General features: G+C 35.1%; 2 protein-coding genes and 1 pseudogene across 6 annotated transcripts; 2 read left to right on the top strand and 1 right to left on the bottom strand.

Annotated features, from left to right (window-relative positions):
• Positions 1-4,726: 4,726 nt before the first annotated feature.
• LOC141691152 (uncharacterized) lies at positions 4,727-5,728 on the bottom strand. The gene is made up of 2 exons (XM_074495892.1): positions 5,527-5,728; positions 4,727-5,427 (listed from the first exon to the last, which is right to left on the bottom strand). The coding sequence occupies exons 1-2, from the start codon at positions 5,726-5,728 to the stop codon at positions 4,727-4,729; spliced, it is 903 nt and encodes a 300-aa protein (XP_074351993.1).
• Positions 5,729-7,275: 1,547 nt separating this feature from the next.
• On the top strand, positions 7,276-9,766 carry LOC141688889 (putative prolyl 4-hydroxylase 7). Of its 5 annotated transcripts, none has more exons than XM_074493028.1 (9): positions 7,276-7,456; positions 7,596-7,632; positions 7,751-7,843; positions 7,940-7,997; positions 8,195-8,299; positions 8,621-8,678; positions 8,771-8,946; positions 9,037-9,094; positions 9,238-9,766. In XM_074493028.1, the coding sequence occupies exons 1-9, from the start codon at positions 7,360-7,362 to the stop codon at positions 9,549-9,551; spliced, it is 996 nt and encodes a 331-aa protein (XP_074349129.1). In that variant the 5' UTR covers positions 7,276-7,359; the 3' UTR covers positions 9,552-9,766. The 5 variants fall into 5 exon arrangements, with proteins under 5 accessions (XP_074349129.1, XP_074349128.1, XP_074349130.1 ...); XM_074493027.1 differs by having other exon boundaries at positions 7,277-7,456; positions 9,235-9,766; XM_074493029.1 differs by having other exon boundaries at positions 7,323-7,632; positions 9,235-9,766.
• A 540-nt stretch (positions 9,767-10,306) lies between these two features.
• On the top strand, positions 10,307-13,506 carry LOC141691151 (UDP-glycosyltransferase 89B2-like; annotated as a pseudogene).
• The last annotated feature ends 5,432 nt before the right edge of the window (positions 13,507-18,938 follow it).

Here is an 18,938-nt window from a genome sequence, read left to right as displayed (position 1 = left end):
TATCATTCCCTATTCGTTAGTTTTTGTACTTCATTGGGAATCATAGAATGTTCTAGTTAGAACCGTTGGATGAATCTAATAGGCTGAAGATGATTTCCTACTAAATACATATATAAGTACTATATACTAATTTGTACTATGTTGAAGGAAGATGCTACTTTTTTTCTGGTATTGTTTTGGTTAATTATCTCATTAAGACCTTTAAGGCTGAAGAGGTTGTTTTGTGAGACCTTTAAGGTTGAAGAGTTTGTATTGTTAAATGGGTAGAACCTAAAATTTGCAGCATGATGCATCAAGTGAATATAAAATTCATCATAAATGGGGAGAATGGTGGAGTCTAGTACGAGAAAGGTCAGACGTATTAGGAATGATAGAATCCGTGTGCTATCTTGGGACATACAGGAAGGCGGAAACTATCCTTTGTTTTAGATCCTATTGCAGAGAAGGAGCCAGATAGTCCTACTCATCGGAGCCAGATTGTTTCAAGTAGGGTATAGCTAAGCGTAATCCCCCCTTAGAGTTAGCAATGTGATTAATAACATTAAAGTGGTAGTTGTGTAGTAGTTTTGTTGGACTTCTTACCTTTCTGTAGCAAGAGTAAAGAGTTGATACTTGCTGGATGAACACAAGTCTGTCATCTCCATAGCTGTGGAGCATTTTGATATGATTCTTTTGATTATAAATTTACAACAACTTTTACATATTCTTAGAGAAAAGCCAAATTTATTGAAAATAGGGCAACTCAGGAGATGCAGAGGCTATAGATTTTATTGATCTCTGTCATCTTTTGTTGCCAAATTTAGATTCAGTTAGTCTGTTTTGCACTTTTCTCTTGTCAAAAAATCAATATCAATATAATTACATCGCAGTTGGAGAAATACACAGGTGACATATGTAAGTTTCATCTATTCAACCAGTAGATAAGATGAACATTAAGACTTTTATCATCAACAATCAGTAATCAAGAAGAAAAAACTAAAGTTGTATTACTAAAAGAAGAAGTAATGTTTACAGAGAATGTGTATCTATCTACACTGTTTTCTTACTCTACAAGTTATGACTACTACTATATATATACAGCTAACTCTCTATGTGGAGGTTCTAATTCTGTTATGCCAACGTGGCATTCTATTAAATACACAGCTGGTGGTGCTGAGCGTGGTGCTGAGCTCATCATGTAATGCTAAGCTGAAATGATAGTGTATTGTGTATTAACCAATACCCCCTCAAGCTGGGAGATGAAATCAGCAAATCCTTAAACTGAGGAGATGAAGAAAGCAGAGATGGAGACATGCCCAGCTTGGACATCAAATCCTTAAATTGAGGAGATGGTAATACTTTAGTAAGAACGTCAGCAAGTTGGTGTTGAGTAGGTAGATAAGAGAGTTGTAATAGACCTTCCAAGACTTTATCTCGAGTAAAGTGGCAATCAAGCTCGATGTGTTTAGTGCGTTCGTGAAAGACCGGATTTTTTTGCAATGTATAAGGCAGATTGATTATCACAGTGAAGTGTGATAGGTTTTAAACCAGTAACTCCAAGTTCTTCAAGTAAACGAACCAGCCAGGTTACTTCAGAAGCAGCATAAGCCATGGCACGATATTCGGCCTCTGCAGAAGAACGGGACACTGTAGATTGCTTTTTCGATTTCCATGAGACAGGTGAATTCCCAAATAGCATGATGTAACCTGTTATAGATTTCCTGGAATCAACACATGAAGCCCAGTCAGAGTCTAAAAAGGCTTGGAGAGTAAGTGAATCTGCAGCATTGAGCAATATTCCTTGACCAACTGTATTAGCAACATATCGAATGGTGTGGCAAAGAGCATCAAAATGTGGTATTCGAGGATTCTGCATATATTGGCTTAGAGTCTAAACTGCGTATGAAAGATCTGGACGGGTGTGGGTTAAATAATTCAGCTTGCCCACAAGAGAACGATAAAACTCAGGTTTAGAATATAAATGACCTTATGTAGCTGAGAGTTTCAAATGTAAAGGCAATGGTGTCACAGCTGTTTTAGAAATATCAAAGGTGCAATCCTTTAAAATATCCCGAGTAAATTTTCTTTGGCTTAGAATGATGCCATTTGTAACATAACCTACCTCAATGCCCAGAAAATAATGAAGAATACCCAAGTCTTTAATGCTAAATACGTGATGTAAATGAGACTTGAGGTCCTCAATTGTTTGTGAACTATTACCAGTGACAATAATGTCGTCAACGTAAACAGCAACAATGGTAATAACATCTGTAGTACATTTGATAAACATACTGTAATCATTTTTCGACTGGACATACCCCAAAGAAATTAATTCACTGACCAGTTTATCAAACCATTTACGGGATGCTTGCTTCAAACCGTAAAGAGATTTTCGTAATCGACAAACCTGATTAGCCTTATGTGGAACACCTGGAGGCACTTTCATATAAACTTCCTCAGTAAGGTCGCCATGAAGAAAGGCGTTGTTCACGTCCAGTTGATATAATGCCCACTTACGACTGGCAGCAAGGGCAATTAAACATCGCATAGAGCTCATTTTTATGACCGGAGAGAATGTTTCCTCATAATCTATTCCGTGTTGTTGAGTGAACCCCTTTGCAACTAAGCGGGCTTTGCAACGTTCTAGAGAGCCATCAGTATGGAGTTTTGTTTTATAAATCCATTTACATCCAATGGGTTTCTTCCCTAATGGCAAATCAACGAGATCCCATGTGTGATTATCATTTAGTGCCTTTATTTCTTTGGCCATGGCATCGACCCATAAAGGATTAGCAGATGCATCTTTATAAGTAGTAGGCTCAAGAATGGATTCATGATGAACAAGGAATGCTTTATGATAAGATGGCATATCAGAATAGTTGACTAAATTACACCAGTGAGTTGGAGTATGAATAGTGGCAAGATGACAGTGATAAGAGTTAAGATAGGATGGTTGTTTTCTAATGCGAGTGGACTGTCAAGTTTCAGGATGAGCACTATTATCAGTGATGTTAGAACTATCAGTGGTAACATCATTGACAATAGTAGTAAGATTAGGATTTGTAGTATCTGAATGATCGGTAGAAGAAATGTCATGAGAATCTGTATCAGGAAGACTAGTGGAAGATGTATGAACCAAAACATCAGGTTCAAAATGTGAGGTATGAACTGCAGTTGTATTAGTAGGAAGAAATGTAGACGAAAGATATTGAGATTTAGATTGGATAGACAATATGTGATAAGGAAAATGATGCTCATAAAAGGTAACATCGCGAGACACAATAATTTCAGAAGTAGATAAATCTAGGACTTTATATGCCTTCTGATAGAGTGGATAACCTATAAAAACAAAAGGTTTGGCACGGGGAGAAAATTTTGTGCGGACATGTTTTATTGTAGACACGTAACACAAACAGCCATAAACACGAAAATTGTCAAGGCAAGGATCTGTTTTGAAGAGTCTGAAGTATGGTGTGGTGTTACCAATACTCTTAAGTGGCATCCTATTTATCAAGTATGTTGCACATAAAATGGACTCACCCCAATAATGATCTGGTAAATTGGACTGATATTGTAAAGCACGGGCTGTTTCCAATAGATGTCGATGCTTCCGTTCCACAACCCCGTTTTGCTGGGGTGTGTAACTGCAGCTAGCTTGATGTATTATCCCTTTGGATTGAAGAATTGATTTCAAATATCCTTCAGTGAATTCTTTAGCATTGTCTGAGCGTATAGCTAAAACCTTACTGCAGAACTGTTTTTCAGCATAAGCAATGAACTTGGCTATAACAAACGGGACTTCAGATTTATACTTAATCAAATGTACCCAAGTATAACGGCTATAATCATCAACTATAGTAACAAACTGGTTACAATGATTATGATTCTTGACCTTATAAAGTCCCCATACATCGACATGTAGCAATTCAAAGATAGTAGTGCTTTTAATACTACTAATTGGAAAAGAATTCCTAGTTTGTTTTGCTCTAGGACAAATTTGACAAAGAGAGTCTGCAACATCTTCTTTTACTTTGCAATGAGGCTGAATCAACTTTAAGTTGGAGAAAGAAATGTGTCCCAAACGGAGGTGCCAGAGTTTTGAGTCATCTGAAATACTGAGATGTGCAGCAGCTGAAGAACTAAAAAAATGAGCAGTAGAGACATCCTTTTTTGGTGCAACGGTGTATAAACCAGTGTGAAGTTCACCAAGAAGAAGTGGTGGATGCTTCTGAGAGAGGTCCTGAAGGTGGCATTGTGTTGCAGAAAAAATGACATTAGAATGCATATCTTCACATATTTTATGAATAGAAAGCAATCTATAATGAAATGATGGGACAAGAAGTACATTGGACAATGTGATTATATCATTTAAAACCACAGTACAAACATGTGTTACTCTAATTTGACTTCCATCCGGTACGGTTATGAAATTGTTTGCATCAATCACAGGATTAAGAACTGAAAAATCATCTGGATAAGGACTGATGTGATCAGTAGCTCCACTGTCTAAAAACCATTCTTTTGTAAAAGAAGACAACAAACACATTTTACCTGCAAGTAGTGCATGTCCATTTTGTCCTTGAGTATCTTGATCTCTGTCAAAAAATTTCTGTTTGCCAAGCAATTCAATCAACTGATTATATTGATCCATAGAGATAGGAGGTGCAGAATTAAATGAAACATTGGTAGGAGTAGAAATCATATTTCCATCAGTACTGTCAACAACGTGATCTGACAAAGATGTATTCTAAACATTCTGAGAATTCTGAGAGAATGCAGCAACCTTTCTTTCTCTTGGTTTAAAACCTGGTGGGAATCCATGTATCTTAAAGCATCTTTCTATGCTATGACCATTTATTTTACAATTGGTACAGTAATAGGAGCTCCTAGGTTTTCTGATAAATTGTGTCTGGAACTGCTGAGAAGGAGCAGAGTATTGTTGTTGATTAGAGTACTGTTGTGGAAATTTGGCTCCATAGTAATTGTTAGAAAATCTCCTTTTGTCAGCAACAAAAGCCAAAGTATCGGTCTGAGTTACTTGTTGAGACATTTCTTTATGATTTTCCTCTTGAGCCACTAATCTGTAGGCATGTGTCACATTCAGCATTGGTGTCATCATTAGAATATTTCCTCTCACGGCTGAGAAGTTGTCATTCAACTTCATAAGAAATTGTAAAACTCGTTGTTCTTGCTGTATCTTTTGGATTCGACCTGTTAGATTACAAGAGCATTTTTCACAAGTACAGGTTGGCAATGGGTATGCATCATCCAGACTATCCCATATAGTTTTGAGTTTTGTGTAGAATTCTGAAACACTAAGCTGCTCTTGATGAAGATCAACTAATTTTTGTTCCAAAGAAGAAATTTGGGGCATTGACGCATATCCAAATCTTTCCTCCAGATCTCTCCATATAGCCCTAGCAGTTTTAAGAAATAGTACACTCCTGGCTATATTTTCATCCAGATTAAACAAAAGCCAAGAAATCACTAGATCATTGCAGCGTTGTCATGCTTTATATTCAACAGAAGTAACATCATCAGGCATACTAATTGTGTCATTCACAAAGCCTAATTTGTTTTTAGCAGACAAAGTCAACATCATACTGCGTTTCCAGTTATTAAAACCTTCACCGTTGAATTTAACAGAAACAAGCTGATTAGTACAGGAATCTGAAGGGTGAATGTAGTATATACTTGAAGGATCTTGATTAGTCTGAACCTGATTTGTTTGTGTAGAATCTGAAGCCATAATTTTCAACAGATTTTGTCTCAATACAATTCAATCTTAGAAATTACTCAGAAACAGTTTTCAAGAAGTCAAGAAACAGCAACAACAAGAAGATTTCAGATCAACAAAAATTATCTTCCACAAATCAACGAATTCAGAATAAAGAAATTTTCATCATATATCGATGAATCAACAGATAAAGAAATTCTGAGCAAGATTAGAAATATCAATCACCAACAAAACAAATCGATAACCAGAGATTGAATCAAGAAACACCTGTTTTAGATGCTCGATCAGTTCAACTACTACAGAGATCAACAAATCTTCAACGATTATTGCGAAAAATTCTCCGACGATCACTCCGGCGTAAAAATCAGCGACAAACGATCAATTACGCTCTGATACCATGTAAGTTTCATCTATTCAACCAGTAGATAAGATGAACATTAAGACTTTCATCATCAACAATCAGTAATCAAGAAGAAAAAACTAAAGTTGTATTACTAAAAGAAGAAGTAATATTTAAAGAGAATGTGTATCTATCTACAATCTGTTTTCTTACTCTACAAGTTATGACTACTACTATATATATACAGTTAACTCTCTATGTGGAGGTTCTAATTCTGTTATGCCAACGTGGCATTCTGTTAAATACACAGCTGGTGGTGCTGAGCTCATCATGTAATGCTGAGCTGAAATGATAGTGTATTGTGTATTAACCAATAACATGGTCACAAGAAAACAGTTAGCAATGAATTGTATGGTAGGAAATCCTGTTCTTCTTCATGAAGATAATTAGATTCTACTAGAGAAATGGAGCCAGATAGTTCTACTCAACCGAGCCGAATTGTCCTATGCAGGGGTATTCATTTTCGAGCTAAGCGTATTTTCCTGCTCGATTTCGATTGAAGTTAGTAAAGTGATTAACACATTAAACAATAATTATGTAGTAGTTTGTAGGACTTTTGCAAGAGTAAACAGTTCGTAGCTACTGCATGAACAAAAGTCTGTTATACGCATAGTTGTGCTGTATCTTTTTAGGTTTGTTTAATATATTATTTACAACATTTCTTTTATATATTCCGAGCCAGATAAAATATTATAGACGAGTATGTTCATCAAAGCGTAATAATAATAAATAATAAGTGAAAAAGTGGACTGAAATGCGATCCAGCAGATTACAAGGTCGGAAACTATAGACCCTGAAAAGTCAAGAAAGTGGTGTATAACATATTAACATTACCCTGTAAAAAAGAAAGTGTTGTCCTTAAAAATTATAAAGAAATTTATATATTCCAAAAGAAAGGCTAATTTTGCTTGTTACAGATTTGCACTTTGCAGTATTAAAAACGCACCAAAATCTGCAACTTTGGAACAGCTGCTTTTAATGTCCCGACCGTCTTTCTAATGTGTGTCTAAGGTCACACCACTAACTCCAACAAAAATGGGTGATAGAATTGATGTGAATACAGAAGCCATTAACATTTATTATTGAACCATCAATAAAAAGAGATAAGAAGAGGCCATTTATATGGGAGTTAGTGACTATTGTGTCATGCGTCACACCATGGAAAATCTCATGTCACAAACATTATTAATACTACAATTTGTACTCCTGGAGGTATAATCTGATTATCAGCAAAGTTAAAGTTATGAAGTATGAATCTTACACATCGCCATTTAATAATGGTTTTGCGAACGGTCTTGGGGAATCTGGCATTTCTGTTGCTCTTGTAGTCACAAATTTCTGTATACCTATCTGTACCCTTCCTTATTCCTTACTAAAGCATACCAAAACCAGAAGATTTCCTTGATTGTTATTCCATGGATTTGCATCAGACTCTTTTTGTGGGTTTTTTATTTTTTGTCTTGTTTTTGTCTCACCCAGCTCTCCATTCTTTTGGATGGCGCCAAAGCAGAAATATGTATGTATGTATGTGGTTTACTCTTTATATTTAGAGAGGCCATAGAGTCTAATGTATATATTCTATGCTACTAGAATCTCAAGAATGCAGATATAAGTAGTAATCTTTGATTTCTCAGGCAAAAAGGATCAGCTCTTGAAATGATCAGTGGAGGAGTTTTCTCTGCCACTTTTGATCCAACAAGGGTCATCCAACTTTCTTGGCGTCCCAGGTCATATCTAACTCCTTGTTTGATTGTTTATATGTTGTGTTTGATTACTTGATTTTATCGGAAGAATCTTATAGATCTGTTAATTGAAGCACACAGGGCTTTTTTGTACAAGAATTTTCTAACAGATGAGGAGTGTGATCATCTAATTCTTCTGGTTAGTCTTTGGGTTCACAAATGACCACCATGTGCTTTCAGTTTTTATTTTCTTTCTGGAACTATTGTTGTTCAGGTTGTCTAGGGCAATTTGACGTTTTTTGGAAAAAAATTATTTATGTATTTGAATTTTTTTTTGTTAGTGTTTTAAAAATTAAAGAATGTTTTTCTTTTGCTTGATTTGGATGTTTTGGGAAGGCCAAGGACAAGCTGGAGAAGTCTATGGTTGCTGACAATGACTCTGGTGAAAGTATTGCGAGTGACGTCCGGACGAGCTCTGGCATGTTTCTAATGAAAGCTCAGGTTAGTTCTGTTGTATCCACTACTTTTCCTGAAAGTCGTCAATAGTGATATATTAAGTTGTCTACCTTGGGATAGTGTTGAGATTGTTACGAGCTTTGTATAGTATATGTAAAAATGTAAGTTATAAAGATTTTCCCTAATTTCTGATGTGTTTTTACATTTTGTATTAACTGGCCTAAAGATACAAGAAAGCTTCAGGTTAAGGATTTGGTTGTGTGCCCTCTTCTCATCTTGTTGGCTATATAGTAGAATCAACTCACTGCATCTACTTTATAGAATTATTCCATCTTATAAATTGGTAACCATAATGTTAACATGTAGGATGAAGTAGTTTCTGGCATTGAATCACGCATAGCTGCTTGGACATTTCTTCCTGTAGGTAAAATTTTGTGTTTATTAAATTTACACTTTCATATTTTATCCAAGGACTAGAAATTCATTTGGGTATCTGATTAACAATGTCGTAACCAGAAAATGGAGAAGCTATGCAAGTACTGCATTATGAGCATGGTGAGAAGTACGAGCCACATTATGATTTTTTCCGTGACAAGGCCAATCAGGAGTTGGGAGGTCACAGGGTGGCCACAGTACTAATGTATCTGTCTAATGTTGAGAGAGGTGGGGAAACAGTTTTCCCTAGATCGGAGGTAATTTTCTTAATTGGGTAATGGTATAGGTATTTGTAGTCTTCTTGTTTTCTCCCTATAAGCTAATTGCAATCATGTATACTTTTGTAGGAAGACACTAAGACAAAGGATGATAGTATGTCTGATTGTGCTAAGAATGGTTACTCAGGTAACGTTTCTTATTTCAGCTCCATGGGAAGTAATGATCCAGAACATCGTTACATTGTTCTATTTGTTTTGAACTATAGAGGTTGGCTATTAGTATTACTTTAAGAAGTCGTGGTTCTGACATGTCATATGTAATATTAGCAGTGAAGCCTCAAAAGGGCGATGCTTTGCTCTTTTTCAGTCTCCATCCTGATGCAAGGACAGATTCATTGAGCTTGCATGGGAGTTGTCCAGTGATTGAGGGTGAGAAGTGGTCTGCTACCAAGTGGATTCATGTCAGATCGTTTGACAGACCGCAACCCGCAAACGAGGTCTGCACTGATGAAAATGAGAACTGTGCTATGTGGGCTGCTGCAGGTGAATGCGAAAGAAATCCTCATTACATGGTTGGTTCCAAGGTTGAGAAGGGATATTGTAGGAAGAGTTGCAAGGTGTGTCCTTCACAAGAATCGATCTAGGAACTTACACTGACTTTTACATTTTTATAAAGCAAAGAGTTGTTCTTTATTGATGTACACAACATTGTGCTTGTTTTTTCCGCAAAGTTTTGAGGAACAAATTAAGCCATAGCAGTTGAATGAATCATCAGACAATTTAATGTATTTTTCTGTTGTCACGTTGAAGTATACTACTATATAATGAAGCAGCTGAGTTGTTGATCACGTTCAAAACATTATGGGGGCGGATGTTACAAAACACGAGTATTGCGTTAACATTTTCTCAAGTAGAGTTGTTTTGTTACAATGCTATCTGTTTATTTAGAATTAGGGCTGAAGAGCATCTTCGGGTTGCCGATGCTCATGTGTCATACCATTCTTTTTTGTTAACCTATTGAAGTTATCGGTTACTAAAAGATTGCCAAAATTTGACAACTTCCTCATTTAATTAAATTCAATTTTTGTTAAAAAAAATATTCTAACTCATTTTCATTTTCAAATTCTCAATTTATTTTTATTGTATTAATGTAAGGATCATATTGACAACTATTGAGTTTGCCAATTGGAGTGTATTTTTAAAAAATATTGTGTAAGAACATGTACAATGGTGTATTATATCTTGTGCTATAATTATAATATAGAACAAAAAGTAAAAAAATCTCAATCCAATGATACGCTAAACTTTGGGTTAAAATAGCACAATACTATAATTTATGCTAAATTTTATAAAAAATATAGTATTGTGCTATAATTTTTTGTTAACATTTTTGCACGGCATGTGTCAAAATGTCAAAGTCACAAGTGTGCCATTGTACATGAGAGTGGTTTGCCACTATTTAGATTCGGAGTGCTCCCAACTTGTGCAAACTACATATATCGGTGAAGTATACGGTGAAGTATACGCACTTCAAATATTTTGTATTTCTATAGCTCCTGTTTGACAATCCTAGAATATATTCTCTTTATCAGGTTTACCCAGATCCCGAAGTAGAGAATTTTGAAGATTATCCGGAAGAAGATTTTCAGGAAATTACTGCAGATCATTTTCAGGATTGTATCGCAGATCATCTTGAAGTTGTCACGTTTAGTCATTTTCAAGGTCTTAAAGCAGAGTTGGAGCTAGTCAAGTTTATACTTGCCCACTCCCCATTACTCAAAACAATGTTCATTCACCGTAAGTACAACATGGAAAAGGATGAAGCATTTAAAGTATTAGAAGAGGTTTTGGAATTTTCTAGAGCTTCGTCAAGAGCGCAGATAAGAAGCTTAAAATACCCTTTTGATGCTGTTGATTATGGGCCGTGGGTTAAAAGTTACAACATATGTGATTACCTATAATTTTTTGCAATTTGATTCTGACTGATTTGTCTCTGCAACTTTGAATTCGAAATATTAGGTATTAGGACTTTTGCTTGATATGTATCTTGGAAACTTTGTTCATAGTATGTTTGGAGCCAAATTATGTGTACAACCTTAAATTGTGATCAATGTTACTCTTTAAATTTTAATTACGTATCTCTTGTGCCCAACCTAAAGTTGGTTTATTTGTACTTTTTGTGCCCCCTTTATAGTTGTCCTACATTTAATTTTCACAGGTATCTACAACAAATATACTGAAGTGTAAAGAAGATGAATACAAAAAAAAAAGAGTACATACAGGCTATATTTTATAGAAGTATATTTTGTTTTGCAACATGTAGGCTATATTTGTTTGATCGGTTAGTGAAAGTACAAGTATTCCTTCATTCCATGTCATAATTTGCTAACATAGAAAAGAATACCTTATTTACATACAGATTAGAAGTTATCTATATGAATGTCTTTTATTGAAAGTAAGCAGAATATCTTTACATTGTTTTTTTGTAACTTTACGTTACTCATCAGTCATCAATATTTGATTGTTGTGCTCTTTGTCCGCAATTTCTCTCGAGGTACTTTGCTGAAGGAGTCTCCCCAAAAAAATCAGTGTGTCACCTGAAGAATAGATTCCTTGTTTGATTCGTTCAATTTGGAGTGCTCCCAACTTGTGTAAAGTACATATCCTGGTGTGTCTTACTCACTGAACCTTATTTTACATCACTGTAGTTGCTGTTTGACAATTTCATAGAACTTTGTTTATGCGGAATAATTTGGTAGCATACATCAGCTTGAAACTGTGACCTTTCTCACTTATTTTTTTTGGTGCTAATTATGACCTTTCTCACGTAGATTAGACTAGTATATACACAATGAATTGAATATAAACCAAATAAACAAAACAGCAGATGGCAAATATTAGTAAGTATTTTAAATGTCATAGACTACACACAAATAATACACACTTGACTTCTTTAAAAGAAAACACAGTTGTATGCTTATATTAACATGAAAACTCTACCTGCCTTAACTAATAAGATCAGTTTCTGCATATATCCTTATATCATCCAATTCTCTTTCTCTTTACAACAACACGAGGACACTCACAGAACCAGGAGCACATATCCTGGTCTTCCCTTATCCTGCCCTGGGTCATATGTTACCTCTCCTAGACCTCACTCACCAACTCGCTCTTCGTAACTTGACCATCACCATTCTTGTAACCCCCCAAGAACCTGCAGTATCTCAGTCAACTTATTAAAAACCACCCTGTATCTGTCCATCCCCTTGTTTTGCCTTTTCCAGCCAATTACTCTACTCTTCTTGCAGGCGTGGAGAACGTGCGTGATCTCCCATCCAGCGCCTCCCGATTTTTGATGATGGCCTTAGCTGATCTTTATGATCCTATAGTTGATTGGTTTCAAAACCACCCCTCGCCACCCGTGGCTATTGTTTCTGATATGTTTCTTGGTTGGACTGACCGGCTTGCCTGTGAGTTGAAGATTTCTCGATTTGCTTTCTCGCCATCAGGAGCTTTGGCTTTGTCGGTTGTATATAGTCTATGGCGGGATATGCCAAAAAGAAATGATCCATCTGATGACAATGAATTGATTAAGTTAAGTGAAATTCCAAATTGTCCATCATACCCCTGGTGGAAGATACCGTTAGCATTCCGATATTATGTTGAGGGGGATCCGCAATCAGAAGCTGCCAAAGATTCTTTCATGGGGAATATAGCGAGTCATGGACTAGTGTTTAACTCATTTACTGATCTGGAACAAGTTTATTTGGAAAATATGCAAAAGTTTTTAGGTCATGATCGGTTATGGGCAGTTGGACCATTGCTCCCTCTGGAAGTAGGTTTGGGACGAGGTGGTTCAACTGAAATTTTAGGTGATGGAATGAAATCATGGCTTGATCAATTTGAGGAAAAGACAGTCATATATGTGTGTTTTGGAAGTCAAGCCGTGTTGACGAATAAGCAAATGGAAATGCTGGGCATGGGATTAGAGAATAGCGGAGTTAAGTTTGTTTGGGCATACAAGGACCCGACTAAGGGACACGAGGCAGGGGAGTACGGAATGATTCCATCTGGATTCGAAGATCGTGTGGCTGGGAGGGGGATTCATTGTGAAAGGGTGGTCACCTCAGGTACTGATACTGAGACACCCAGCCGTGGGAGCGTTCTTAACTCATTGTGGGTGGAACTCTGTACTAGAGTCGATTGTAGCCGGCGTGCCAATGCTGACTTGGCCAATGAGGGCTGATCAGTTTGCAAATGCTGATTTGTTGGATGAGCTTGAGCTGGGAACGAGAGTGTGTGAGGGGGAAAAAACAATTCCGAATCCGGATGAACTGGCTCAGTTGGTGGTTAGATCAGTGAGTGACGAAAAACGAGTAAGAAAAGAGAGTTGAGTAAAGTAGCACTAGATAGTATAAAAAAAGATGGAACTTCATATAGAGCTTTGGAAAGTTTAGTTAATTTTCTGTCCAACTCCTAAAAAGTGTATTAACCCAAACAACTGCAACATTACTTTTATGGAAGGGTATCTGTACTACCAGCCCTTTGAATTATATACCAAATCCTGTTCATCCTTGACATTCACTACTTTACCTGCTCGCTAAAAAAAGGCAAAAAGTTGTTTATTTATCATAAAGAAATATTATTAGATAAATATTTAATTAACTTCATCACCTCTGTACCCAGAAAGAAATTAATTAATATGTACTCCTGCTTCTTTAGCAAATTTCAGGAGCAAATGAGAAGGGGAGGATGGAGCAAGTGACAGAGAATTCAGAATTATATTTCACTTATACCATCATTCACATCACGTTTGGATACATGCAGAGCATCAGGTGTTTCAAAAGAGTTCAACTCAGCAGCTGATTCTGATGAGATATGAAACAATTTTTTTACCATATGATATTATTCATATTCTTAACAGATCAGTCTCTACTTTGAATTAATTATGCTACTAAAACACACCTCTACTTTCTTCTTCTCGACTCTCGCATGCCCCTCTGGTAATTCTTCATTTATGCCATTCATTTCCAAGGGACCTTAAATTCATGTGTTTAGAACATAGTAGAATCAATGTTAAATAAAATATCATAAAGCAAGAATTATGTAAAATAAACACTCCATCCAGTAATATTATTTTTAATAATAATAATGAACTCTTACATTCACATAAATTTCTTCAATAATATTCTTCCCATTTCAACTAATTTGGAACCAAATTATGACTGAAGTGCTTAAAATTTTACATAATAACTAAATATTAACACATAGATGTCACATTCCACAGATAATTTAGCTAAAAATTTTGCACCCGGAGATGCTTTTATATTTTATAATTTATATATATATATGGTATAAAATTAATTATCAAAATAATTACAAGATGTTAAGGATATATTATTATATGAAAATAGACATATGCATTCATACCTATAACATCAATTAAATTTTTTAATACCATCACATAACCTATAACATTAATTAAATTTTTTAATAGGATCACATAACCTATAACATCAACTAAAATTTTCAATATAAAATATATATCTTGTATATTTGAGTTTCACTTTGCATTTTACTTACAGTTCTCGTACAAATATATTATAAGTAGTTTTTTTTTAACAAATATGACTTATAATCTTAAGCACTTTGATCAATTTTATTAAAAGTAGTTTTAATTTGTTATAAGTAGTTTTAAACTTTTGTAAATATATTCAATCCCTCTCTACAATTACCTGCTAGCCCGAAATTTAATTATATCTATATATTTCAATTTTTGTGCCATATATAACATTTTAACACCTAAATATAGGACATTAATATCTTATATCAAACTGTCCACTCTATCAAAAATGTAATGGAAATAATTTAGGAAAAACCTATAAAAATGTAATCGGAATAGTTTATAGAAAAACTATAAAAAAAAATATATTGCTCTAGAAACAAAGGAACATAAAATTTACTAACAAGAGATGAAAAAATGTTAAAGTCATGAGATTTTTATTTTAAAACAAAAATTGAGAATCAAAATTGAATATTTTGTAGATTTATGTATTGTAATCCAAATTAAAATATATTTATTTTATATTTTATAAATATTTTAAATTATGTTGGTATTTAATGATTATTGTAAAACGTTCAATGCTAGTTTTTTCCGTTTAAATTTTAAAAAATATACTAAAAAAATATCTGTGTTCAATTTGAATTTTAAAAAAATTATTAAAATTTGATAGTATTTAAAAGTCTTAAAACTTTTTTTATTTGATAAATTGGTAGATTTTAATATATTTGTTAGTATATTTTTAATATATTTAAAAAAAACTAAAAGGCACGAGATTTAAAATAAAATAAAAATCTTCATTAAATCATCAAGTGTGAGATTTTTAAAAATTTCTCAAAATATGCATAAAATTAAAATTAAGAAAAATATTTTAAAATTAGTAAATGATCGAAAATTCTTAAAACTTGAAACTAACACCAAATTATTTATACTTTTTAGAATCCTTCTAAAATATCATAAAAATATTATGGACGTTAACAATGAAATAAAATAAGTGAAACAAGCAAAAATTTCATTAAAACATTAAAACTGACACCTCTATTGTCTGATTTTTTTACAAACAAGCAAAAATTTCATTCAAACATTAAAACACAGCCGCAAAAAACCTTCAAACTATCAAATACAATCTGATTGTGAAACAAAAAATAAGCTAAACAAATAATTGTTTTATTTTCAGATTGCTTAACACCTATAGTATGCAAATTTTTTCGATCTAAAAAGTATTACAATAATATCATGAGTAACCAACCTACACAAGTCAAACTAGTAACATTATAATTTACCTTCACATAAGTATCATCTGTAAACTAATGTTAAGTATTATGAACAATTTTTAAGTATTATCTGTAGCCCAATGTTCAGAATTATGAATAATTTTTTGTTGTGAAAGGTACACTCTTGCAAAGATTTGATGCGAGTTTTACAGATCTCCCAAAAGACCATAGAAATTCTTCTCAGAAAAATCACCGAACCCGTAACAAGACACACAGAAACATGAAAACGGAACATTAACATCCCAAAAAGATGGGTACATAACAACCTTGATAACACAGTATTTAACAATAAAATGTACTTAACAAGATTTCATCCAAAAAGGATTAAATCTTGATTTTATTGAAAAAAACAGACAAAAAGATGACGTGGAAGAACGAACGGGGGAGAGTGAGGAAGGACCGAAAAATAAAAAATTGACAGGTATGAACCCTAAATTTGAGAGTCGACTCTCAAAACTCTAATTGAGAGAGGGGGAGGGCAAAGAGATAGAGGATTGACTTTTAGCTTTTTTTAATTTAGGTGACACATCTATTGTCTAGGTGAAATATTCGATGGGTCGTTTATTTCTTCTTTGGACAAGTTAGTTCTCAACCACTGATAAACCATTCTTACTTTGTGCTTGCTTCTATCTATTTCTTTGTTGATGAATTGCTCGTGTATACAATATATGTGTTAGTTCCCACTACTAAGAATTAATAGAAATATGTTTAATAAATTGAGATTTAAAGAAAGGTTGTCCCCATGATCAATTAAGTTCCCATATCGGAATTGTTTTGGTGTAAGATTTTTCTCAATAACTTATAGCAAGTAAAATGGAAGAGATTGTATGTTGTTTAAATAATGGGGAAAATTCAAAATTGTGTTGAGTAATCAGCTCATCTAAAATTTTAGGTGTTAGAGGATGAGGATGGCCTTAATAGTGTCTGTTACGACCAGATCTTCTTCAGACTGAATGAAGGGTCTTCGGCCACTCAGGAACTGTCTTTGGCTGCTACCTGAAAGGGAAGAGAATGCGAGAGATTGTCCCCCTGATTCACCTCGGTGTGAGAATAAGAATCTGAATGTAAAGTGGGTTTAAGGAATACAAGAAGGTAGAGAGAGTTTGAGAGAATGAGTGTGTGATCCCCTATGTCTTACTTTCCTGGGGTTTTTATACCCGATCATGTCATCAATACTTCATCCGCTACACCTTATTAATGGAGAGGAGGAGAAATGGGGCGTTATGATTGGGTAATCCCAACAGTTGGAGTCGAAGTGGGCCTCAATTTGCTAAGTTGACTGGGCCTTCGGTTCATGGTTCCGGTGGCCTTCGGCCCAATAGTATAATTGTCTAGTGGGACTTCGTTCGGTGGGCCGTATTGGGCCCATAGCCAACATGTCCCTATCCTTCGGCTGGGCCTTTGGGCGGGCCGATAGACATCAATCTCGGCCCATCTTGGGGTGAAGCAACCCTAGGACGATGGCTTCGGTCTTGCCTCGACTTCCGTCCGTACACGTGGCGACGTCTTAGGGCATTAATGAGACAACTGTTTATCACGTCGTTTTATAACTCAATCTCAGCCGTTGAATTTCAACTGTTTTTATATGGATCGTCTATTTCAAAAAAGCCCCGAACATTGCCTTTTTTGGCACCCAATACACATTTAGGCGCCTATATAAAGAGCCACAATACACCGTTGTGTTTCTTATATCTCTTTCCAACAACCAGACAAAAACAGCAACAATGCTCTCAAGCTTTTCAATCACGGGCAACAGCAATTCTACTTTTCCCAACCATCTCATCTCAGTCAAACAACATCTTCAAATCAGTAAGTTCTTTTTGGACATTTTATGTTTTCATGCAAGGTATTATGTGATATTCTTTGCATGCGGGTTCAGAGGTTATTTTCTGGGCTCGAGTTTTGCGTTTTTTGTTGTTTTTTGTATGGGGTGTCCTTTCAGGGTAGGTTGTAGGACCTTTTCTGGATTTTTTTGCTGTTTTAGGGGCACCCAATGGGTTTAAAGAGGGCATTCGAGTTGTTCTCAGTCAAGAACTCTCTTCGGGGTTTGTTGATTTTAAACAACCTTCGAGAGCCGACCCAGGGTGCTTAGTTCTTCCTTCTTCCTTGCCTTTCCCTGCACACATCAAAATCAAATCAAGTTGATTTTGGTACCCAAGTTTCCTTGGGTCCTGCCTTGTTAGCTTTCTTCTTTGGTTTCTTTGATCTCATTTGAATTGGGAATTTCTGATTCATCCTTATTCATCTGAGTTGGACCTTTGAAACCAGTCATTAAAACAGATTTATCAGGCATATTTTGATTAACAGGAAAAGGCATGCTATTTGCAAACATGTTATTCCAGTAAGGCATGCTAAATGGCATTTGAGGCATACTAAATGCAGCATAATAAAGATTAGGTGCAAATGGCATATTAGCAAATTGTGCATTCATATTCTGAGCAGACATAACATTCATTGGCATGGTAGGCATGGCAGTCATGTTGGGAAAAGATGAGGGTGCAGACATAGGAGTAGGCATGGCAAGTTTGCAATTAACAGATAAATGATTAACACTACCACACTTAACTCATATTTTTCTTGGAGCATATTTATCAGGTGTGTAGTTGTTATGTTTGTTAATTCCTACTTTCCCATTTCTATTATTTTTCTTTTTGGCTTCTGTTTTAACCTCAATCTTTTCTAATCTGTCATTCAATTGCTTGATGGACAGATGACCAACATTAACTTTATTTTCCTTCCTGACTTGACTTGATTCTCATGGAATAAAGTTTTTAGAGAATAATCCATATTTCTCATTTAACTTAGCTAGCTTAGCTTTGCTAACTGGTTTACTCATAGCCGACGGATGTGGCTCCTTGTCACTCGACAGATAATCTTTTTGATTATCTGACGGATGATTTTCATCATCCGTCGAGTCCATATATGTAAGCAATCCTTCAACGAAATTGAACTCAAGCTTCTCTTTACTCTTCTTCCAGGCTGCATCACAAAAGGACTCAATACCTTGAACTTTAGTGATTTGACTATGGACATCTCTGGATGATTTCCATGCCTTAATCACTTCATGTTCTCGTTCAAGCTACTTCTTTGAAATCTCTTATTTCTTCAAGGACTCAGTTAATTCATCCTTAGCAATCTTACACTCAATTCTCAATTTCTCAAATTCAATAAACTGAGACTCTAGCACATTATTCCTC

Source organism: Apium graveolens, chromosome 10, assembly GCF_009905375.1.
Source record: "Apium graveolens cultivar Ventura chromosome 10, ASM990537v1, whole genome shotgun sequence".
Taxonomy (NCBI): Eukaryota; Viridiplantae; Streptophyta; class Magnoliopsida; order Apiales; family Apiaceae; genus Apium; species Apium graveolens.
Note: the sequence above shows the minus strand (reverse complement) of the source record. Positions and strands in the feature narration are given on the sequence as shown.

Excerpts from the sequence above, each read along its gene's own strand:
- LOC141691152 (XM_074495892.1), bottom strand. The coding sequence starts at position 5,728 with ATGGCTTCAGATTCTACACAAACAAATCAGGTTCAGACTAATCAAGAT. Across the intron at positions 5,428-5,526 it reads CTTTGTGAATGACACAATTA|CCAGGAGTGTACTATTTCTT; the intron begins GTATGCCTGATG and ends ATGAAAATATAG.
- LOC141688889 (XM_074493027.1), top strand. The coding sequence starts at position 7,360 with ATGAAGTATGAATCTTACACATCGCCATTTAATAATGGTTTTGCGAAC. Across the intron at positions 8,679-8,770 it reads TTGGACATTTCTTCCTGTAG|AAAATGGAGAAGCTATGCAA; the intron begins GTAAAATTTTGT and ends TGTCGTAACCAG. Across the intron at positions 8,947-9,036 it reads CAGTTTTCCCTAGATCGGAG|GAAGACACTAAGACAAAGGA; the intron begins GTAATTTTCTTA and ends ATACTTTTGTAG.